The sequence below is a fragment of the Staurois parvus genome, unplaced genomic scaffold (genome assembly GCF_062004578.1).
Source record: "Staurois parvus isolate SC_StPar_1 unplaced genomic scaffold, SC_StPar_1.0 ptg001173l, whole genome shotgun sequence".
NCBI lineage: Eukaryota > Metazoa > Chordata > Amphibia > Anura > Ranidae > Staurois > Staurois parvus.
Window position 1 is genome coordinate 293,297 of NW_028318969.1, and position 17,861 is coordinate 311,157.

The 17,861-nt window shown below is 40.7% G+C and overlaps 1 protein-coding gene across 1 annotated transcript in view; it reads right to left on the reverse strand.

Annotated features, from left to right (window-relative positions):
• LOC149438977 (myosin light chain 3-like) overlaps positions 1-17,861 on the reverse strand; it is a 61,613-nt gene that overhangs the window by 10,688 nt on the left and 33,064 nt on the right. Inside the window, exon 5 of the mRNA XM_089659615.1 lies at positions 10,736-10,813. Within this exon, the coding sequence (XP_089515741.1) occupies positions 10,736-10,813 (78 nt within the window). The remainder of the gene's footprint in view (positions 1-10,735; positions 10,814-17,861) is intronic.

A 17,861-nucleotide genomic window follows, 5' to 3' on the forward strand; every position in this document is an offset into this window, starting at 1 on the left:
GTCTAAAAAAAAAATGCTAATAAATTCATAGCGCTGAAGCCTGAAAATTGGCCTGGACAGGAAGGGGGGGGGGGGGGGGTTTGGGGGGGGGGGTGAAAGTGTCCGGACTTGAGGTAGTTAATAAAAGACATGTTTTTTTAGGTACGATTAGGCAGTACTGCTAGGGTGACGGTATGTAAAAAAAAACGAAAAAAAAAAAAATAATATTATAAAAAAATAAAAATGTAAAAAAATTATAATTTTGGTTTTAAACTAATTTGGGTTTTTTTTTTTTACTAAAAAGATAACTGAATACATTTTGGCCAATATTTATGAAAAAAGATTATTTATTTGCAAAATTTTATAAGAAAAACACTTTTTTTTCCAACATTTTTCATTTATATAGCGAAAAAAAATTAAAATCCCACCAAAATAAAGTCTCAAAAAAAAATGCTAAAAAATTCATAGCGCTGAAGCCTGAAAATTGGCCAGGACAGGAGGGGGGGGGGGGGGGGTGGGGGGGTGTAAGTGTCCGGACTTGAAGTGGTTAATAAAAGACAGGTCTTTTTAGGTACGATTGGCCAGTACTGCTAGGGTGACGGTATGCAAAAAAAACCCCAAAAAAAACATAAATAATATTATATAAAAATTTAAAAAATTATCATTTTGGTTATAAACTAATTTGGGTTTTTTTTTTTACTTAAAAGATAACTGAATACATTTTGGCCAATATTTATGAAGAAAGATTATTTATTTGCAAAATTTTATAAGAAAAACACTTTTTTAAACATTTTTCATTTATATAGCGAAAAAAAATTAAAATTCCACCAAAATAAAGTCTCAAAAAAAAATGCTAAAAAATTCATAGCGCTGAAGGCTGAAAATTGGCCTGGACAGGAGGGGGGGGGGGGGGGTGTAAGTGTCCGGACTTGAAGTGGTTAATAAAAGACATGTTTTTTTAGATACGATTGGCCAGTACTGCTAGGGTGACGCTATGTAAAAAAAACAAAAAAATCATAAATAATATTATAAAAAAATAAAAATGTAAAAAATTATAATTTTGGTTATAAACTAATTTGTTTTGTTTTTTTTACTAAAAAGATAACTGAATACATTTTGGCCAATATTTATGAAAAAAGATTATTTATTTGCAAAATTTTATAAGAAAAACACTTTTTTTTTCAACATTTTTCATTTATATAGCAAAAAAAAAAAAACACAACCAAAATAAAGTTTTATCCGTCTCAAAAAAATTGCTAAAAAATTCATAGCGCTGAAAGCTGAAAAGTAGCCTGGACAGGAGGGGGGTGGATTTATTTGCAAAATTTTATAAGAAAACACTTTTTTCTTCAATACTTTTTAATTATAGCAAAAAAAAATTAAAATCCCACCAAAATAAAGTCTCAAATAAAATGCTAAAAACTTCATAGCGCTGAAGGTTGAAAATTGGCCTGGACAGGGGGGGGGGGGGGGGTTTGGGGGGGGGGGTGAAAGTGTCCGGACTTGAGGTAGTTAATAAAAGACATGTTTTTTTAGGTACGATTGGCCAGTACTGCTAGGGTGACGGTATGTAAAAAAAAACAAAAAAAAAATAAATAATATTATAAAAAAATAAAAATGTAAAAAAATTATAATTTTGGTTTTAAACTAATTTGGGTTTTTTTTTTTTACTAAAAAGATAACTGAATACATTTTGGCCAATATTTATGAAAAAAGATTATTTATTTGCAAAATTTTATAAGAAAAACACTTTTTTTTCAACATTTTTCATTTATATAGCGAAAAAAAATTAAAATCCCACCAAAATAAAGTCTCAAAAAAAAATGCTAAAAAATTCATAGCGCTGAAGGCTGAAAATTGGCCTGGACAGGAGGGGGGGTGGGGGGGGGGGTGTAAGTGTCCGGACTTGAAGTGGTTAATAAAAGACATGTCTTTTTAGATACGATTGGCCAGTACTGCTAGGGTGACGGTATGTAAAAAAAAACAAAAAAATCATAAATAATATTATAAAAAAATAAAAATGTAAAAAATTATAATTTTGGTTATAAACAAATTTGTTTTTGTTTTTTTACTAAAAAGATAACTGAATACATTTTGGCCGATATTTATGAAGAAAGATTATTTATTTGTAAAATTTTATAAGAAAAACACTTTTTTTTTCAACATTTTTCATTTATATAGCAAAAAAAAAAAACACAACCAAAATAAAGTTTTATCCGTCTCAAAAAAATTGCTAAAAAATTCATAGCGCTGAAAGCTGAAAAGTAGCCTGGACAGGAGGGGGGTGGATTTATTTGCAAAATTTTATAAGAAAACACTTTTTTCTTCAATATTTTTTAATTATAGCAAAAAAAATTAAAATCCCACCAAAATAAAGTCTCAAATAAAATGCTAAAAACTTCATAGCGCTGAAGGTTGAAAATTGGCCTGGACAGGGGGGGGGGGGGGGGGGGGTGGAAGTGTCCAGACTTGAGGTAGTTAATAACAGACATGTTTTTTTAGGTACGATTGGCCAGTACTGCTAGGGTGACGGTATGTAAAAAAAAACGAAAAAAAAAAAAATAATATTATAAAAAAATAAAAATGTAAAAAAATTATAATTTTGGTTTTAAACTAATTTAGGTTTTTTTTTTTACTAAAAAGATAACTGAATAAATTTTGGCCAATATTTATGAAGAAAGATTATTTATTTGCAAAATTTTATAAGAAAAACACTTTTTTAAACATTTTTCATTTATATAGCGAAAAAAAATTAAAATCCCACCAAAATAAAGTCTAAAAAAAAAATGCTAAAAAATTCATAGCGCTGAAGGCTGAAAATTGGCCTGGACCGGAGGGGGGGGGGGGGGGGGGGGGGGGTGGAAGTGTCCGGACTTGAAGTGGTTAATAAAATACATGTTTTTTTAGATACGATTGGCCAGTACTGCTAGGGTGACGCTATGTAAAAAAAACAAAAAAATCATAAATAATATTATAAAAAAATAAAAATGTAAAAAATTATAATTTTGGTTATAAACTAATTTGTTTTGTTTTTTTTACTAAAAAGATAACTGAATACATTTTGGCCAATATTTATGAAAAAAGATTATTTATTTGCAAAATTTTATAAGAAAAACACTTTTTTTTTCAACATTTTTCATTTATATAGCAAAAAAAAAAAACACAACCAAAATAAAGTTTTATCCGTCTCAAAAAAATTGCTAAAAAATTCATAGCGCTGAAAGCTGAAAAGTAGCCTGGACAGGAGGGGGGTGGATTTATTTGCAAAATTTTATAAGAAAACACTTTTTTCTTCAATATTTTTTAATTATAGCAAAAAAAAATTAAAATCCCACCAAAATAAAGTCTCAAATAAAATGCTAAAAACTTCATAGCGCTGAAGGTTGAAAATTGGCCTGGACAGGAGGAGGGGGGGGGGGGGTGGAAGTGTCCGGACTTGAGGTAGTTAATAACAGACATGTTTTTTTAGGTACGATTGGCCAGTACTGCTAGGGTGACGGTATGTAAAAAAAAACGAAAAAAAATAAATAATATTATAAAAAAATAAAAATGTAAAAAAATTATAATTTTGGTTTTAAACTAATTTGGGTTTTTTTTTTTTACTAAAAAGATAACTGAATACATTTTGGCCAATATTTATGAAGAAAGATTATTTATTTGCAAAATTTTATAAGAAAAACACTTTTTTTTCAACATTTTTCATTTATATAGCGAAAAAAAATTAAAATCCCACCAAAATAAAGTCTCAAAAAAAAATGCTAAAAAATTCATAGCGCTGAAGGCTGAAAATTGGCCTGGACAGGAGGGGGGGGGGGGGGGGGGGGTGTAAGTGTCCGGACTTGAAGTGGTTAATAAAAGACATGTCTTTTTAGATACGATTGGCCAGTACTGCTAGGGTGACGGTATGTAAAAAAAAAACAAAAAAATCATAAATAATATTATAAAAAAATAAAAATGTAAAAAATTATAATTTTGGTTATAAACTAATTTGTTTTTTTTTTTTTACTAAAAAGATAACTGAATACATTTTGGCCGATATTTATGAAGAAAGATTATTTATTTGTAAAATTTTATAAGAAAAACACTTTTTTCTTCCAACATTTTTCATTTATATAGCAAAAAAAAAAAAATCCCACCAAAATAAAGTTTTATCCGTCTTAAAAAAAATGCTGAACAATTCATAGCGCTGAAAGCTGAAAAGTGGCCTGGACAGGAGGGGGGTGGATTTATTTGCAAAATTTTATAAGAAAAACACCTTTTTCTTCCAACATTTTTCATTTATATAGCGAAAAAAAATTAAAATCCCACCAAAATAAAGTCTAAAAAAAAAATGCTAATAAATTCATAGCGCTGAAGCCTGAAAATTGGCCTGGACAGGAGGGGGGGGAGGGTGAAAGTGTCCGGACTTGAAGTGGTTAATAAAAGACATGTTTTTTTAGATACGATTGGCCAGTACTGCTAGGGTGACGGTATGTAAAAAAAAACAAAAAAAAAATAAATAATATTATAAAAAAATAAAAATGTAAAAAAATTATAATTTTGGTTTTAAACTAATTTGGGGTTTTTTTTTTACTAAAAAGATAACTGAATAAATTTTGGCCAATATTTATGAAGAAAGATTATTTATTTGCAAAACTTTATAAGAAAAACACTTTTTTTTCAACATTTTTCATTTATATAGCAAAAAAAAAAAAACACAACCAAAATAAAGTTTTATCCGTCTCAAAAAAATTGCTAAAAAATTCATAGCGCTGAAAGCTGAAAATTGTCCTGGACAGGAAGGGGGTGTATTTATTTGCAAAATTTTATAAGAAAAACACTTTTTTCTTCCAACATTTTTCATTTATATAGCGAAAAAAAATAAAAATCCCACCAAAATAAAGTCTCAAAAAAAATGCTAAAAAATTCATAGCGCTGAAGGCTGAAAATTGGCCTGGACAGGAGGGGGGGGGGGGGGGGGGGTGTAAGTGTCCGGACTTGAAGTGGTTAATAAAAGACAGGTTTTTTTAGATACGATTGGCCAGTACTGCTAGGGTGACGGTATGCAAAAAAAACCCAAAAAAAACATAAATAATATTATATAAAAATGTAAAAAATTATAATTTTGGTTATAAACTAATTTGGGTTTTTTTTTTTACTAAAAAGATAACTGAATACATTTTGGCCAATATTTATGAAGAAAGATTATTTATTTGCAAAATTTTAAAAGAAAAACCCTTTTTTTTCAACATTTTTCATTTATATAGCGAAAAAAAATTAAAATCCCACCAAAATAAAGTCTCAAAAAAAAATGCTAAAAAATTCATAGCGCTGAAGCCTGAAAATTGGCCTGGACAGGAGGGGGGGGGGGGGGGGGGGGTGGAAGTGTCCGGACTTGAAGTGGTTAATAAAATACATGTTTTTTTAGATACGATTGGCCAGTACTGCTAGGGTGACGCTATGTAAAAAAAACAAAAAAATCATAAATAATATTATAAAAAAATAAAAATGTAAAAAATTATAATTTTGGTTATAAACTAATTTGTTTTGTTTTTTTTACTAAAAAGATAACTGAATACATTTTGGCCAATATTTATGAAAAAAGATTATTTATTTGCAAAATTTTATAAGAAAAACACTTTTTTTTCAACATTTTTCATTTATATAGCAAAAAAAAAAAAACACAACCAAAATAAAGTTTTATCCGTCTCAAAAAAATTGCTAAAAAATTCATAGCGCTGAAAGCTGAAAAGTAGCCTGGACAGGAAGGGGGTGGATTTATTTGCAAAATTTTATAAGAAAACACTTTTTTCTTCAATATTTTTTAATTATAGCAAAAAAAAATTAAAATCCCACCAAAATAAAGTCTCAAATAAAATGCTAAAAACTTCATAGCGCTGAAGGTTGAAAATTGGCCTGGACAGGAGGAGGGGGGGGGGGGGGGGTGGAAGTGTCCGGACTTGAGGTAGTTAATAACAGACATGTTTTTTTAGGTACGATTGGCCAGTACTGCTAGGGTGACGGTATGTAAAAAAAAACGAAAAAAAATAAATAATATTATAAAAAAATAAAAATGTAAAAAAATTATAATTTTGGTTTTAAACTAATTTGGGTTTTTTTTTTTTACTAAAAAGATAACTGAATACATTTTGGCCAATATTTATGAAGAAAGATTATTTATTTGCAAAATTTTATAAGAAAAACACTTTTTTTTCAACATTTTTCATTTATATAGCGAAAAAAAATTAAAATCCCACCAAAATAAAGTCTCAAAAAAAAATGCTAAAAAATTCATAGCGCTGAAGGCTGAAAATTGGCCTGGACAGGAGGGGGGGGTGGGGGGAATGAAAGTGTCTGGACTTGAAGTGGTTAATAAAAGACATGTTTTTTTAGGTACGATTGGCCAGTACTGCTAGGGTGACGGTATGTAAAAAAAAACAAAAAAAAAATAAATAATATTATAAAAAAATAAAAATGTAAAAAAATTATAATTTTGGTTTTAAACAAATTTGGGTTTATTTTTTTACTAAAAAGATAACTGAATAAATTTTGGCCAATATTTATGAAGAAAGATTATTTATTTGTAAAATTTTATAAGAAAAACACTTTTTTTTTCAACATTTTTCATTTATATAGCAAAAAAAAAAAAACACAACCAAAATAAAGTTTTATCCGTCTCAAAAAAATTGCTAAAAAATTCATAGCGCTGAAAGCTGAAAATTGTCCTGGACAGGAAGGGGGTGTATTTATTTGCAAAATTTTATAAGAAAAACACTTTTTTCTTCCAACATTTTTCATTTATATAGCGAAAAAAAATAAAAATCCCACCAAAATAAAGTCTCAAAAAAAATGCTAAAAAATTCATAGCGCTGAAGCCTGAAAATTGGCCTGGACGGGGGGGGGGGGGGGGGGGGGGTGGAAGTGTCCGGACTTGAAGTGGTTAATAAAAGACATGTTTTTTTAGATACGATTGGCCAGTACTGCTAGGGTGACGGTATGTAAAAAAAAACGAAAAAAAATAAATAATATTATAAAAAAATAAAAATGTAAAAAAATTATAATTTTGGTTTTAAACTAATTTAGGTTTTTTTTTTTACTAAAAAGATAACTGAATAAATTTTGGCCAATATTTATGAAGAAAGATTATTTATTTGCAAAATTTTATAAGAAAAACACTTTTTTAAACATTTTTCATTTATATAGCGAAAAAAAATTAAAATCCCACCAAAATAAAGTCTCAAAAAAAAATGCTAAAAAATTCATAGCGCTGAAGCCTGAAAATTGGCCAGGACAGGAGGGGGGGGGGGGGGGGGGGTGTAAGTGTCCGGACTTGAAGTGGTTAATAAAAGACAGGTCTTTTTAGGTACGATTGGCCAGTACTGCTAGGGTGACGGTATGCAAAAAAAACCCCAAAAAAAACATAAATAATATTATATAAAAATGTAAAAAATTATCATTTTGGTTATAAACTAATTTGGGTTTTTTTTTTTACTTAAAAGATAACTGAATACATTTTGGCCAATATTTATGAAGAAAGATTATTTATTTGCAAAATTTTATAAGAAAAACACTTTTTTAAACATTTTTCATTTATATAGCGAAAAAAAATTAAAATTCCACCAAAATAAAGTCTCAAAAAAAAATGCTAAAAAATTCATAGCGCTGAAGGCTGAAAATTGGCCTGGACAGGAGGGGGGGGGGGGGGGGGTGTAAGTGTCCGGACTTGAAGTGGTTAATAAAAGACATGTTTTTTTAGATACGATTGGCCAGTACTGCTAGGGTGACGCTATGTAAAAAAAACAAAAAAATCATAAATAATATTATAAAAAAAAAATATTTATTTGCAAAATTTTATAAGAAAAACACTTTTTTTTTCAACATTTTTCATTTATATAGCAAAAAAAAAAAAACACAACCAAAATAAAGTTTTATCCGTCTCAAAAAAATTGCTAAAAAATTCATAGCGCTGAAAGCTGAAAAGTAGCCTGGACAGGAAGGGGGTGGATTTATTTGCAAAATTTTATAAGAAAACACTTTTTTCTTCAATATTTTTTAATTATAGCAAAAAAAATTAAAATCCCACCAAAATAAAGTCTCAAATAAAATGCTAAAAACTTCATAGCGCTGAAGGTTGAAAATTGGCCTGGACGGGGGGGGGGGGGGGGGGGAGGTGGAAGTGTCCGGACTTGAGGTAGTTAATAACAGACATGTTTTTTTAGGTACGATTGGCCAGTACTGCTAGGGTGACGGTATGTAAAAAAAAACGAAAAAAAAAAAATAATATTATAAAAAAATAAAAATGTAAAAAAATTATAATTTTGGTTTTAAACTAATTTGGGTTTTTTTTTTTACTAAAAAGATAACTGAATAAATTTTGGCCAATATTTATGAAGAAAGATTATTTATTTGCAAAATTTTATAAGAAAAACACTTTTTTAAACATTTTTCATTTATATAGCGAAAAAAAATTAAAATCCCACCAAAATAAAGTCTCAAAAAAAAAATGCTAAAAAATTCATAGCGCTGAAGCCTGAAAATTGGCCTGGACAGGAGGGGGGGGGGGGGGGGTGGAAGTGTCCGGACTTGAAGTGGTTAATAAAATACATGTTTTTTTAGATACGATTGGCCAGTACTGCTAGGGTGACGGTATGTAAAAAAAAACAAAAAAAAAATAAATAATATTATAAAAAAATAAAAATGTAAAAAAATTATAATTTTGGTTTTAAACTAATTTGGGTTTTTTTTTTTTTACTAAAAAGATAACTGAATACATTTTGGCCAATATTTATGAAAAAAGATTATTTATTTGCAAAATTTTATAAGAAAAACACTTTTTTTTTCAACATTTTTCATTTATATAGCGAAAAAAAATTAAAATCCCACCAAAATAAAGTCTAAAAAAAAAATGCTAAAAAATTCATAGCGCTGAAGCCTGAAAATTGGCCTGGACAGGAGGGGGGGAGGGGGGGGGGGGGTGTAAGTGTCCGGACTTGAAGTGGTTAATAAAAGACATGTTTTTTTAGGTACGATTGGCCAGTACTGCTAGGGTGACGGTATGTAAAAAAAAACCCCAAAAAAACATAAATAATATTATATAAAAATGTAAAAAATTATCATTTTGGTTATAAACTAATTTGTTTTTTTTTTTTTACTAAAAAGATAACTGAATACATTTTGGCCGATATTTATGAAGAAAGATTATTTATTTGCAAAATTTTATAAGAAAAACACTTTTTTTTCAACATTTTTCATTTATATAGCGAAAAAAAATTAAAATCCCACCAAAATAAAGTCTAAAAAAAAAATGCTAAAAAATTCATAGCGCTGAAGGCTGAAAATTGGCCTGGACAGGAGGGGGGGGGGGGGGGGGGTGTAAGTGTCCGGACTTGAAGTGGTTAATAAAAGACAGGTTTTTTTAGATACGATTGGCCAGTACTGCTAGGGTGACGGTATGCAAAAAAAAACCCAAAAAAAACATAAATAATATTATATAAAAATGTAAAAAATTATCATTTTGGTTATAAACTAATTTGGGTTTTTTTTTTACTAAAAAGATAACTGAATAAATTTTGGCCAATATTTATGAAGAAAGATTATTTATTTGCAAAATTTTATAAGAAAAACACTTTTTTAAACATTTTTCATTTATATAGCGAAAAAAAATTAAAATCCCACCAAAATAAAGTCTCAAAAAAAAAAAGCTAAAAAATTCATAGCGCTGAAGGCTGAAAATTGGCCTGGACAGGAGGGGGGTGGGGGGGGGGGGTTTGGGGGGGGGGGGGGTGAAAGTGTCCGGACTTGAAGTGGTTAATAAAAGACCATTTTTTCTAGGTACGATCGGTCAGATTTTCATCGTCTGATGAAGTTTCACCATTTCTGCCAGGGAAGGGAGACTTTTGCAGGCCATAGACGGGTCAAAAATCAGCCGATTTTCGCACCATTAATGGCTTAATTGGTTGGCCGTTTTTTGGGATTTTGGCACATTTTTATCAGTACAGTTGTACAAAAAATCTTCCCGGCAATGATGGGCAAATCGGCCAATCGTTTTACCAATAAAAAATACATAAAAAAAGAAAAAGAAGAAGAAGAGGAAGAGGAAGAAGAAGAAGAAGAGGAAGGAGGAGGAGAAGAAGAAGAAGAAGAATTCCAGTCCGCTATAATATTTTACATGAAAAAGTCTTGCGGTTGCAACAATGTATCCATTTGTATCCGAATAAAACCATCTGTATCCGAAATGAATACAAATGGATACAAATGGATACATTGTTGCAACCGCAAGACTTTTTCATGTAAAATATAATAGCGGAGCTCTCTGCAGGGACAGAAGTAAAAATGCCGGCCGTAGATGGGAAGAAAATCGGCCAATTTTTTTTACCGTTGGTGGTAACGTCAGCCTATTGAACGACCGATTTTTCGTTTTTTTTTTTTAAATGGCCGGTTTCCGACCCGTCTATGGCCTGCTTTTGGTGCCCAACCTTACGAGGCGTGCTGCTCATTCCCTCCAACTGAGTGACCATAGCTGTGCCAATGCTACCATTGTCTACCATTACGTAGGCGCAGGTGCGGGGGGTGCGGCCCGCAACGGGTGACACCAACCGCACCGGGTGACACCGACCTCACAGGGTGACACCGGACCCGCTCAACGAAAAGATAAGTTGTAAAGCAAGCCGATGATCCCCACAGGATGGATCGGATCCATTCTGCGGGGATTGTCGGAGGGGGTGTCACCGAGTGTTACTGCGCCGGGTGACACCGACCCTGGGGACGCTCTAGATACCTTCGTAGTTGATCAAGCCGTTGGCGTCCTCCTGGCCGGACATCAGCCTGTCCACTTCTTCTTCTGTCAGCTTCTCACCTAAGTGACAGACAAACGAGCAATAAATACCGGCAAGCGTCTTGAAAATGGCCGCCAAATACGTTGTCATCCAGAATGGCGGTCATAGAGGTGTCACTGTATTGTGAAAAGTCAGCTGGTGTCACCAAACGGAAATGAGGACCGCAAATGGTTGTATGCTGGAAAACAACGCAGGATTTCCTCCATCCTCCCCTCATTAACACGCTAATCAATAATCATTACAAAAAAAAAAATTCTGTTTTCAATACTTACGTTATTTTATGTCATCACTGGGTCTCTGTGCTTCTCTATGCAATGCAGCCAGATCGTGGGTGTCAGAAGGGGCCAGCAGGGGGCTGTACATTGTAGCTTCCTAAAAACACCACAGTGCCCGCCTCAGTACTCCTCTCGATCCAAGCGGTAGGAGGAGTTATGCAAATATCAAAATGCCCTGATGGGCGGGTGTCAGTCTGGAGGAGTGGGCGTTCCTAGGTAGGCTGTGTTTGCATAGGCAACGCCCACATGGGATGCTGAGCCTCCAGGATTGCAAGGACTGCAATCCAAGGAAGGATAGGGGTGGGGTCAGGGACAGTTAGGCTAGGAAGGAAAGAACTGATGATGCTGGACGTCCTCCAGCCAGGAAATGAGGCAGAGCTCTGTTTGGAGGGGAGGAGCCGGTACACCTGTGCAAGACTAAAGGGGAGGAGTCAGTACACCTGAGCAAGACTAAAGGGGAGGAGTCAGTACACCTGTGCAAGACTGAAGGGGAGGACCCGCTACACCTGTGCAAGACTGAAGGGGAGGAGCCGGTACACCTGTGCAAGACTGAAGGGGAGGAGTCAGAACACTTGAGCAAGACTGGAGGGGTGGAGCTGGTACACCTGTTCCAGACTGAAGGGGAGGAGTCAGTACACTTGAGCAAGACTGGAGGGGTGGAGCTGGTACACCTGTGCAAGACTGAAGGGGAGGAGTCAGAACACTTGAGCAAGACTGGAGGGGTGGAGCTGGTACACCTGTGCAAGACTGAAGGGGAGGAGTCAGAACACTTGAGCAAGACTGGAGGGGTGGAGCCGGTACACCTGTGCAAGACTGAAGGGGAGGAGTCAGAACACTTGAGCAAGACTGGAGGGGTGGAGCCGGTACACCTGTTCCAGACTGAAGGGGAGGAGTCAGTACACTTGAGCAAGACTAAAGGGGAGAGGCCAGTACACCTGTGCAAGACTGAAGGGGAGGAGTCAGTACACCTGTGCAAGACTGGAGGGGAGGAGCCAGTACACCTGTGCAAGACTGAAGGGGAGAGACCAGTACACCTGTGCAAGACTGAAGGGGAGGAGCCAGTGCACCTGTGCAAGACTGGAGGGGAGGGACCGGTACACCTGTGAAAGACTGGAGGGGAGGAGCCGGTACACCTGTGCAAGACTGGAGGGGAGGAGCCGGTACACCTGTGCAAGACTGGAGGGGAGGAGCCGGTACACCTGTGCAAGACTGGAGGGGAGGAGCCGGTACACCTGTGCAAGACTGAAGGGGAGAGACCAGTACACCTGTGCAAGACTGAAGGGGAGGAGCCAGTGCACCTGTGCAAGACTGGAGGGGAGGGACCGGTACACCTGTGCAAGACTGGAGGGGAGGAGCCGGTACACCTGTGCAAGACTGGAGGGGAGGAGCCGGTACACCTGTGCAAGACTGGAGGGGAGGAGTCGGTACACCTGTGCAAGACTGGAGGGGAGGAGCCGCTACACCTGTGCAAGACTGGAGGGGAGGAGCCGGTACACCTGTGCAAGACTGAAGGGGAGGAGCCGGTACACCTGTGCAAGACTGAAGGGGAGGAGCCGATACACCTGTGCAAGACTGAAGGGGAGGAGCCGGTACACCTGCGCAAGACTGAAGGGGAGGAGCCGGTACACCTGAGCAAGACTGAAGGGGAGGAGCCGGTACACCTGTACAAGACTGAAGGGGAGGAGCCGGTACACCTGTGCAAGACTGAAGTGGAGGAGCCGGTACACCTGTGCAAGACTGAAAGGGAGGAGCCGGTACACCTGTACAAGACTGAAGGGGAGGAGCCGGTACACCTGTGCACGACTGAAGGGGAGGAGCCGGTACACCTGTGCAAGACTGAAGGGGAGGAGCCGGTACATCTGTGCAAGACTGAAGGGGAGGAGCCGGTACACCTGTACAAGACTGAAGGGGAGGAGCCGGTACACCTGTGCAAGACTGAAGGGGAGGAGCCGGTACACCTGTACAAGACTGAAGGGGAGGAGCCGGTACACCTGTACAAGACTGAAGGGGAGGAGCCGGTACACCTGTGCACGACTGAAGGGGAGGAAGGGAGGTCAGAATTAAAGTATTGGATGATACAGGAAATGGATAAATTCAGTTTTGTGATTTCTTCTGCTGGGAATATCTCCTGTACATTGAGGAGGATCCTCTTAGTCCGGGTGTCGGCAACCCGCGGCTCCGGAGCCGCATGCGGCTCTTTTTCACCTTTCCTGCGGCTCCGGAGCACACTGCCCACCAGGTGACAGGCAATAGGGTCGGCAAGCCGCGGCTCTTTTAATGCAGCTCTTCTGTGTGCCGGGCGCCCGCTGGCAAACATTGGCTGTCAGGATGTAGGCGGGGCAGCCCGGATGTAGGCGGGGCAGCGTGACGAACTCCTCTCCTCTCACAGTCCGCCCTGAAGACCAGAACGGCGCGGGAACCCAGCGAGAGGAACGCGCGGAGCAAAGGTAAGTGAATTCACACAATATGGGGAATGAATTACTATGGGGGATGAATTACTATATGGGGGATGAATTACTATAGGGGGGATGAATTACTATATGGGGGATGAATTACTATATGGGGGATGAATTACTATAGGGGGGATGAATTACTATATGGGGGATTAATTACTATATGGGGGATGAATTACTATATGGGGGATGAATTACTATAGGGGGGATGAATTACTATATGGGGGATGAATTACTATATGGGGGATGAATTACTATGGGGGATGAATTACTATATGGGGGATGAATTACTATATGGGGGATGAATTACTATAGGGGGGATGAATTACTATAGGGGGGATGAATTACTATGGGGGATGAATTACTATATGGGGGATGAATTACTATGGGGGATGAATTACTATATGGGGGATGAATTACTATGGGGGATGAATTACTATATGGGGGATGAATTACTAAATGGGGTATGAATTACTATATGGGGGATGAATTACTATAGGGGGGATGAATTACTATAGGGGGGATGAATTACTATATGGGGGATGAATTACTATGGGGGATGAATTACTATATGGGGGATGAATTACTATATGGGGGATGAATTACTATATGGGGGATGTATTTTCAGTTTTAAAAATGTTTCTCTCAAAATAAATTTCAATCGTGGTTTTGGCGAGATTTGGCTCAGTCGAAAAAAAAGGTTGCCCACCACTGACCTAAGGGTATGATTGTGATTATGACGATACACTGTGGCCCTGATTAACCCTTTGCTTACTGGGCCCTTAAACCCCCTTCATGACCAGAGCGTTTTTTGCAATATATGCAGTGTCGGATTTGTTTTAAATGTTGCAATGGTTTTGCGGCTCCCAGTCTTTTTTTCCCTCTCGGAAACGGGTCCAAGTGGCTCTTTATGTCTTAAAGGTTGCAGACCCCTGTCTTAGTCAGTTGCTCCTGGAATAAGTGTCCCCATTGGAAGCTTTGCCCTTGCTTCCTGTTTCAGTGACAACTAAGGCCTCCATGCTGGGGACCATAAGGAAAGTTTCTGCAGGGCCAGTGTCAGCATAATGCAGGTTAGGCCTTAGGTCTCCTTAGGGCGCTGGGCTGGGGGGTAAAATCCAAATTCCCCGACACTTGCTGGTGATTCAGACATCATGGAGGGTTTAGTTTGCCTGCTATTTGCTAGGCCTCTGTAAGAGAGTGGGGGGGTTCAGTAGGCCGGTGGGGCGGTAGGCCGGTGGGGTGGTCTGCACATCCCACTCTCAGAGCGGACCTGCCAAGGTGCAGAGGAGGACAGAGTGGTGGAGGGATCTCAGGTGTGTGCAAGGAGCAGTCGGGGCTGTCAGTCAGGCACCAGTCAGGAGTCATGGCGTGCGGGGTGGGTCAGGCTATGGGCTGCCAGTGGAAGGCCTCATGGAGGAGAAGGAAGAGGAGAAAGGTCAAGGTGAAGGAGCCCCCCCCCCCGCTCTTTGCTGCAGCTGCCACAGGAGACCTTCACCTTCCTGCCCGGGACAAAGTCCCCCTAGCACCATCCGGAGGAGCCGCTGCAGGATAGGTGAGATCTGAGAGTATTGGCTATCCCCAAGGTGTGTGATCAGAGTAATACTGCCCCCCCTCCTGTCCTGCTGCCCCAACATCTCACACTGCACCCCTCCTGTCCTGCTGCACCCCTCCTGTCCTACTGCACCCCTCCTGTCCTGCTGCACCCCTCCTGTCCTGCTGCCCTCCTCCTGTCCTACTGCACCCCTCCTGTCCTGCTGCCCCTCCTCCTGTCCTGCTGCCCGCCATCCTGTCCTGCTGCCCCAACATCTCACACTGCACCCCTCCTGTCCTGCTGCCCTCCTCCTGTCCTACTGCTCCCCTCCTGTCCTGCTGCCCCCCCCCCCCCTGTCCTACTGCACCCCTCCTGTCCTGCTGCACCCCTCCTGTCCTGCTGCACCCCTCCTGTCTTGCTGCACCCCTCCTCCTGTCCTACTGCCCTCCGCCTGTCCTGCTGCCCCTCCTCCTGTCCTGCTGCCCCTCCTCCTGTCCTGCTGCACCCCCTCCTGTGATGCTGCTCCCCTCCTGTGATGCTGCTCCCCTCCTGTCCTGCTGCCCCTCCTCCTGTCCTGCTGCCCTCCTCCTGTGATGCTGCCCCTCCTCCTGTCCTGCTGCACCCCTCCTGTGATGCTGCTCCCCTCCTGTCCTGCTGCCCCTCCTCCTGTCCTGCTGCCCTCCTCCTGTGATGCTGCCCCTCCTCCTGTCCTGCTGCACCCCTCCTGTCCTAGTGCACCCCTCCTGTCCTGCTGCCCCAGCATCTCACACTGCCCTCCTGTCCTGCTGCCCCCCCTCCTGTCCTGCTGCCCCCCTCCTGTCCTGCTGCACCCCTTCTGTCCTGCTGCACCCCTTCTGTCCTGCTGCCCCCTCTCCTGTCCTGCTGCCCCCCCTCCTGTGATGCTGGTCCCCTCCTGTCCTGCTGCCCCCCCTCCTGTGATGCTGATCCCCTCCTGTCCTGCTGCACCCCTTCTGTCCTGCTGCACCCCTTCTGTCCTGCTGCCCCCTCTCCTGTCCTGCTGGCCCCCCCCCCCTGTGATGCTGATCCCCTCCTGTCCTGCTGCCCCCCCTCCTGTCCTGCTGCACCCCTCCTGTGATGCTGCCCCAACATCTCACACTGCCCTCCTCCTGTCCTCCAGCCCCTCTCCTGTCCTCCAGCCCTTCTCCTGTCCTCCAGCCCCTCTCCTGTCCTGCTTGCACCCCTCCTGTCCTGCTGCACCCCTTCTGTCCTGCTGCCCCCCCTCCTGTGATGCTGCTCCTCTCCTGTCCTGCTGCCCCTCCTCCTGTCCTGCTGCCCTCCTCCTGTCCTACTGCACCCCTCCTGTCCTGCTGCCCCCCTCCTGTCCTTCCGCCCCAACATCTCACACTGCCCTCCTGTCCTGCTGCCCCCCTCCTGTCCTGCTGCACCCCTTCTGTCCTGCTGCACCCCTCCTGTCCTGCTGCTCCCCCTCCTGTCCTGCTGCCCCCCCTCCTGTGATGCTGCTCCCCTCCTGTCCTGCTGCCCCCCCTCCTGTCCTGCTGCACCCCTCCTGTGATGCTGCTCCCCTCCTGTCCTTCTGCCCCAACATCTCACACTGCCCTCCTCCTGTCCTCCAGCCCCCCTCCTGTCCTGCAGCCCCCCTCCTGTCCTGCTCTACCCCTCCTATGATGCTGCTCCCCTCCTGTCCCAATGCCCCCCCACCTGTCCTTCTGCCCTATCTCTACTGCCCTCCTCCTGTCCCACTGCCCCCCACCTTTCTCATTGCCCCCCTCTTGTGCAACTTCTCCCCTTCTGTCACAAAAATCCTTGCACCGGCCCTGAGTTTCTGAGCGGTCTAAGATGAAGATGCTGGAGATCAGGAGGTACGTTTCTCAACGGTCTAAGACATAGATGCTGGGGACCATGAGAGAAGTTTCTGAGCTGTCTAAGACATAGACGCTGGGAACCATGAGGGAAGTTTCTGAGTGGTCTAAGACCTAGACACTAGGGACCCTGAGGCAAGTTTCTGAGCTGTCTAAGACGTAGACCCTGGGGACCCTGAGGCAAGTTTCTGAGCGGTCTAAGACGTAGACGCTGGGGACACTAAGGGAAGTTTCTGAGCGGTCTAAGACCTAGACGCTGGGGACTCTGAGGGAAGTTTCTGAGCGGTCTAAGACGTAGATGCTGGGAACCATGAGGCAAGTTTCAGAGCTGTCTAAGACCTAGACACTAGGGACCCTGAGGCAAGTTTCTGAGTGGTCTAAGACATAGACGCTGGGGACCCTGAGGCAAGTTTATGAGCGGTCTAAGACCTAGATGCTGGGGACCCTGAGGGAAATTTCTGAGCAGTTTAAGGCCTCACAGCTTTGGATCATGAGGCAAATTTGTCTGGTGTCTGATTACACGCCTATACACGACTACCGATAGCCATAATTATATCCAAGCCCTACATGGTCACAGGGATCAGTTCAGGGTCTTTACTCCCAACTCCCCAGGACAGCTGCCACCCTCCAGCTTCCTCCAGAAACGTCCAGTGAGACAGTCCTTCTCCAGGCCAGATCCATCCAGACCCTCAGCCCAGACTCAGGTTGCCTACAAAGAGAACATTTTCTGCTAGCAAGTGAGTCAGGCTGCCCAGACTGGGAAGGGGTTAAGTCTGTCTCTGCAATTTCCCAGACTTTTCTGGGCTCTGCCCTTTTCCCTGTGCTATTATAAAAAAGAGGGAGGGCACCGCTCACTGGTCAATCCGCATGGGAAGAAGGTGGAGACAAGCCAAAGGATGTCATCTCCAGCTACTGCAGAGAGCCCATGCCTAGCCAGGATGCCATAATCCCATGGAGTTACGAAGGGG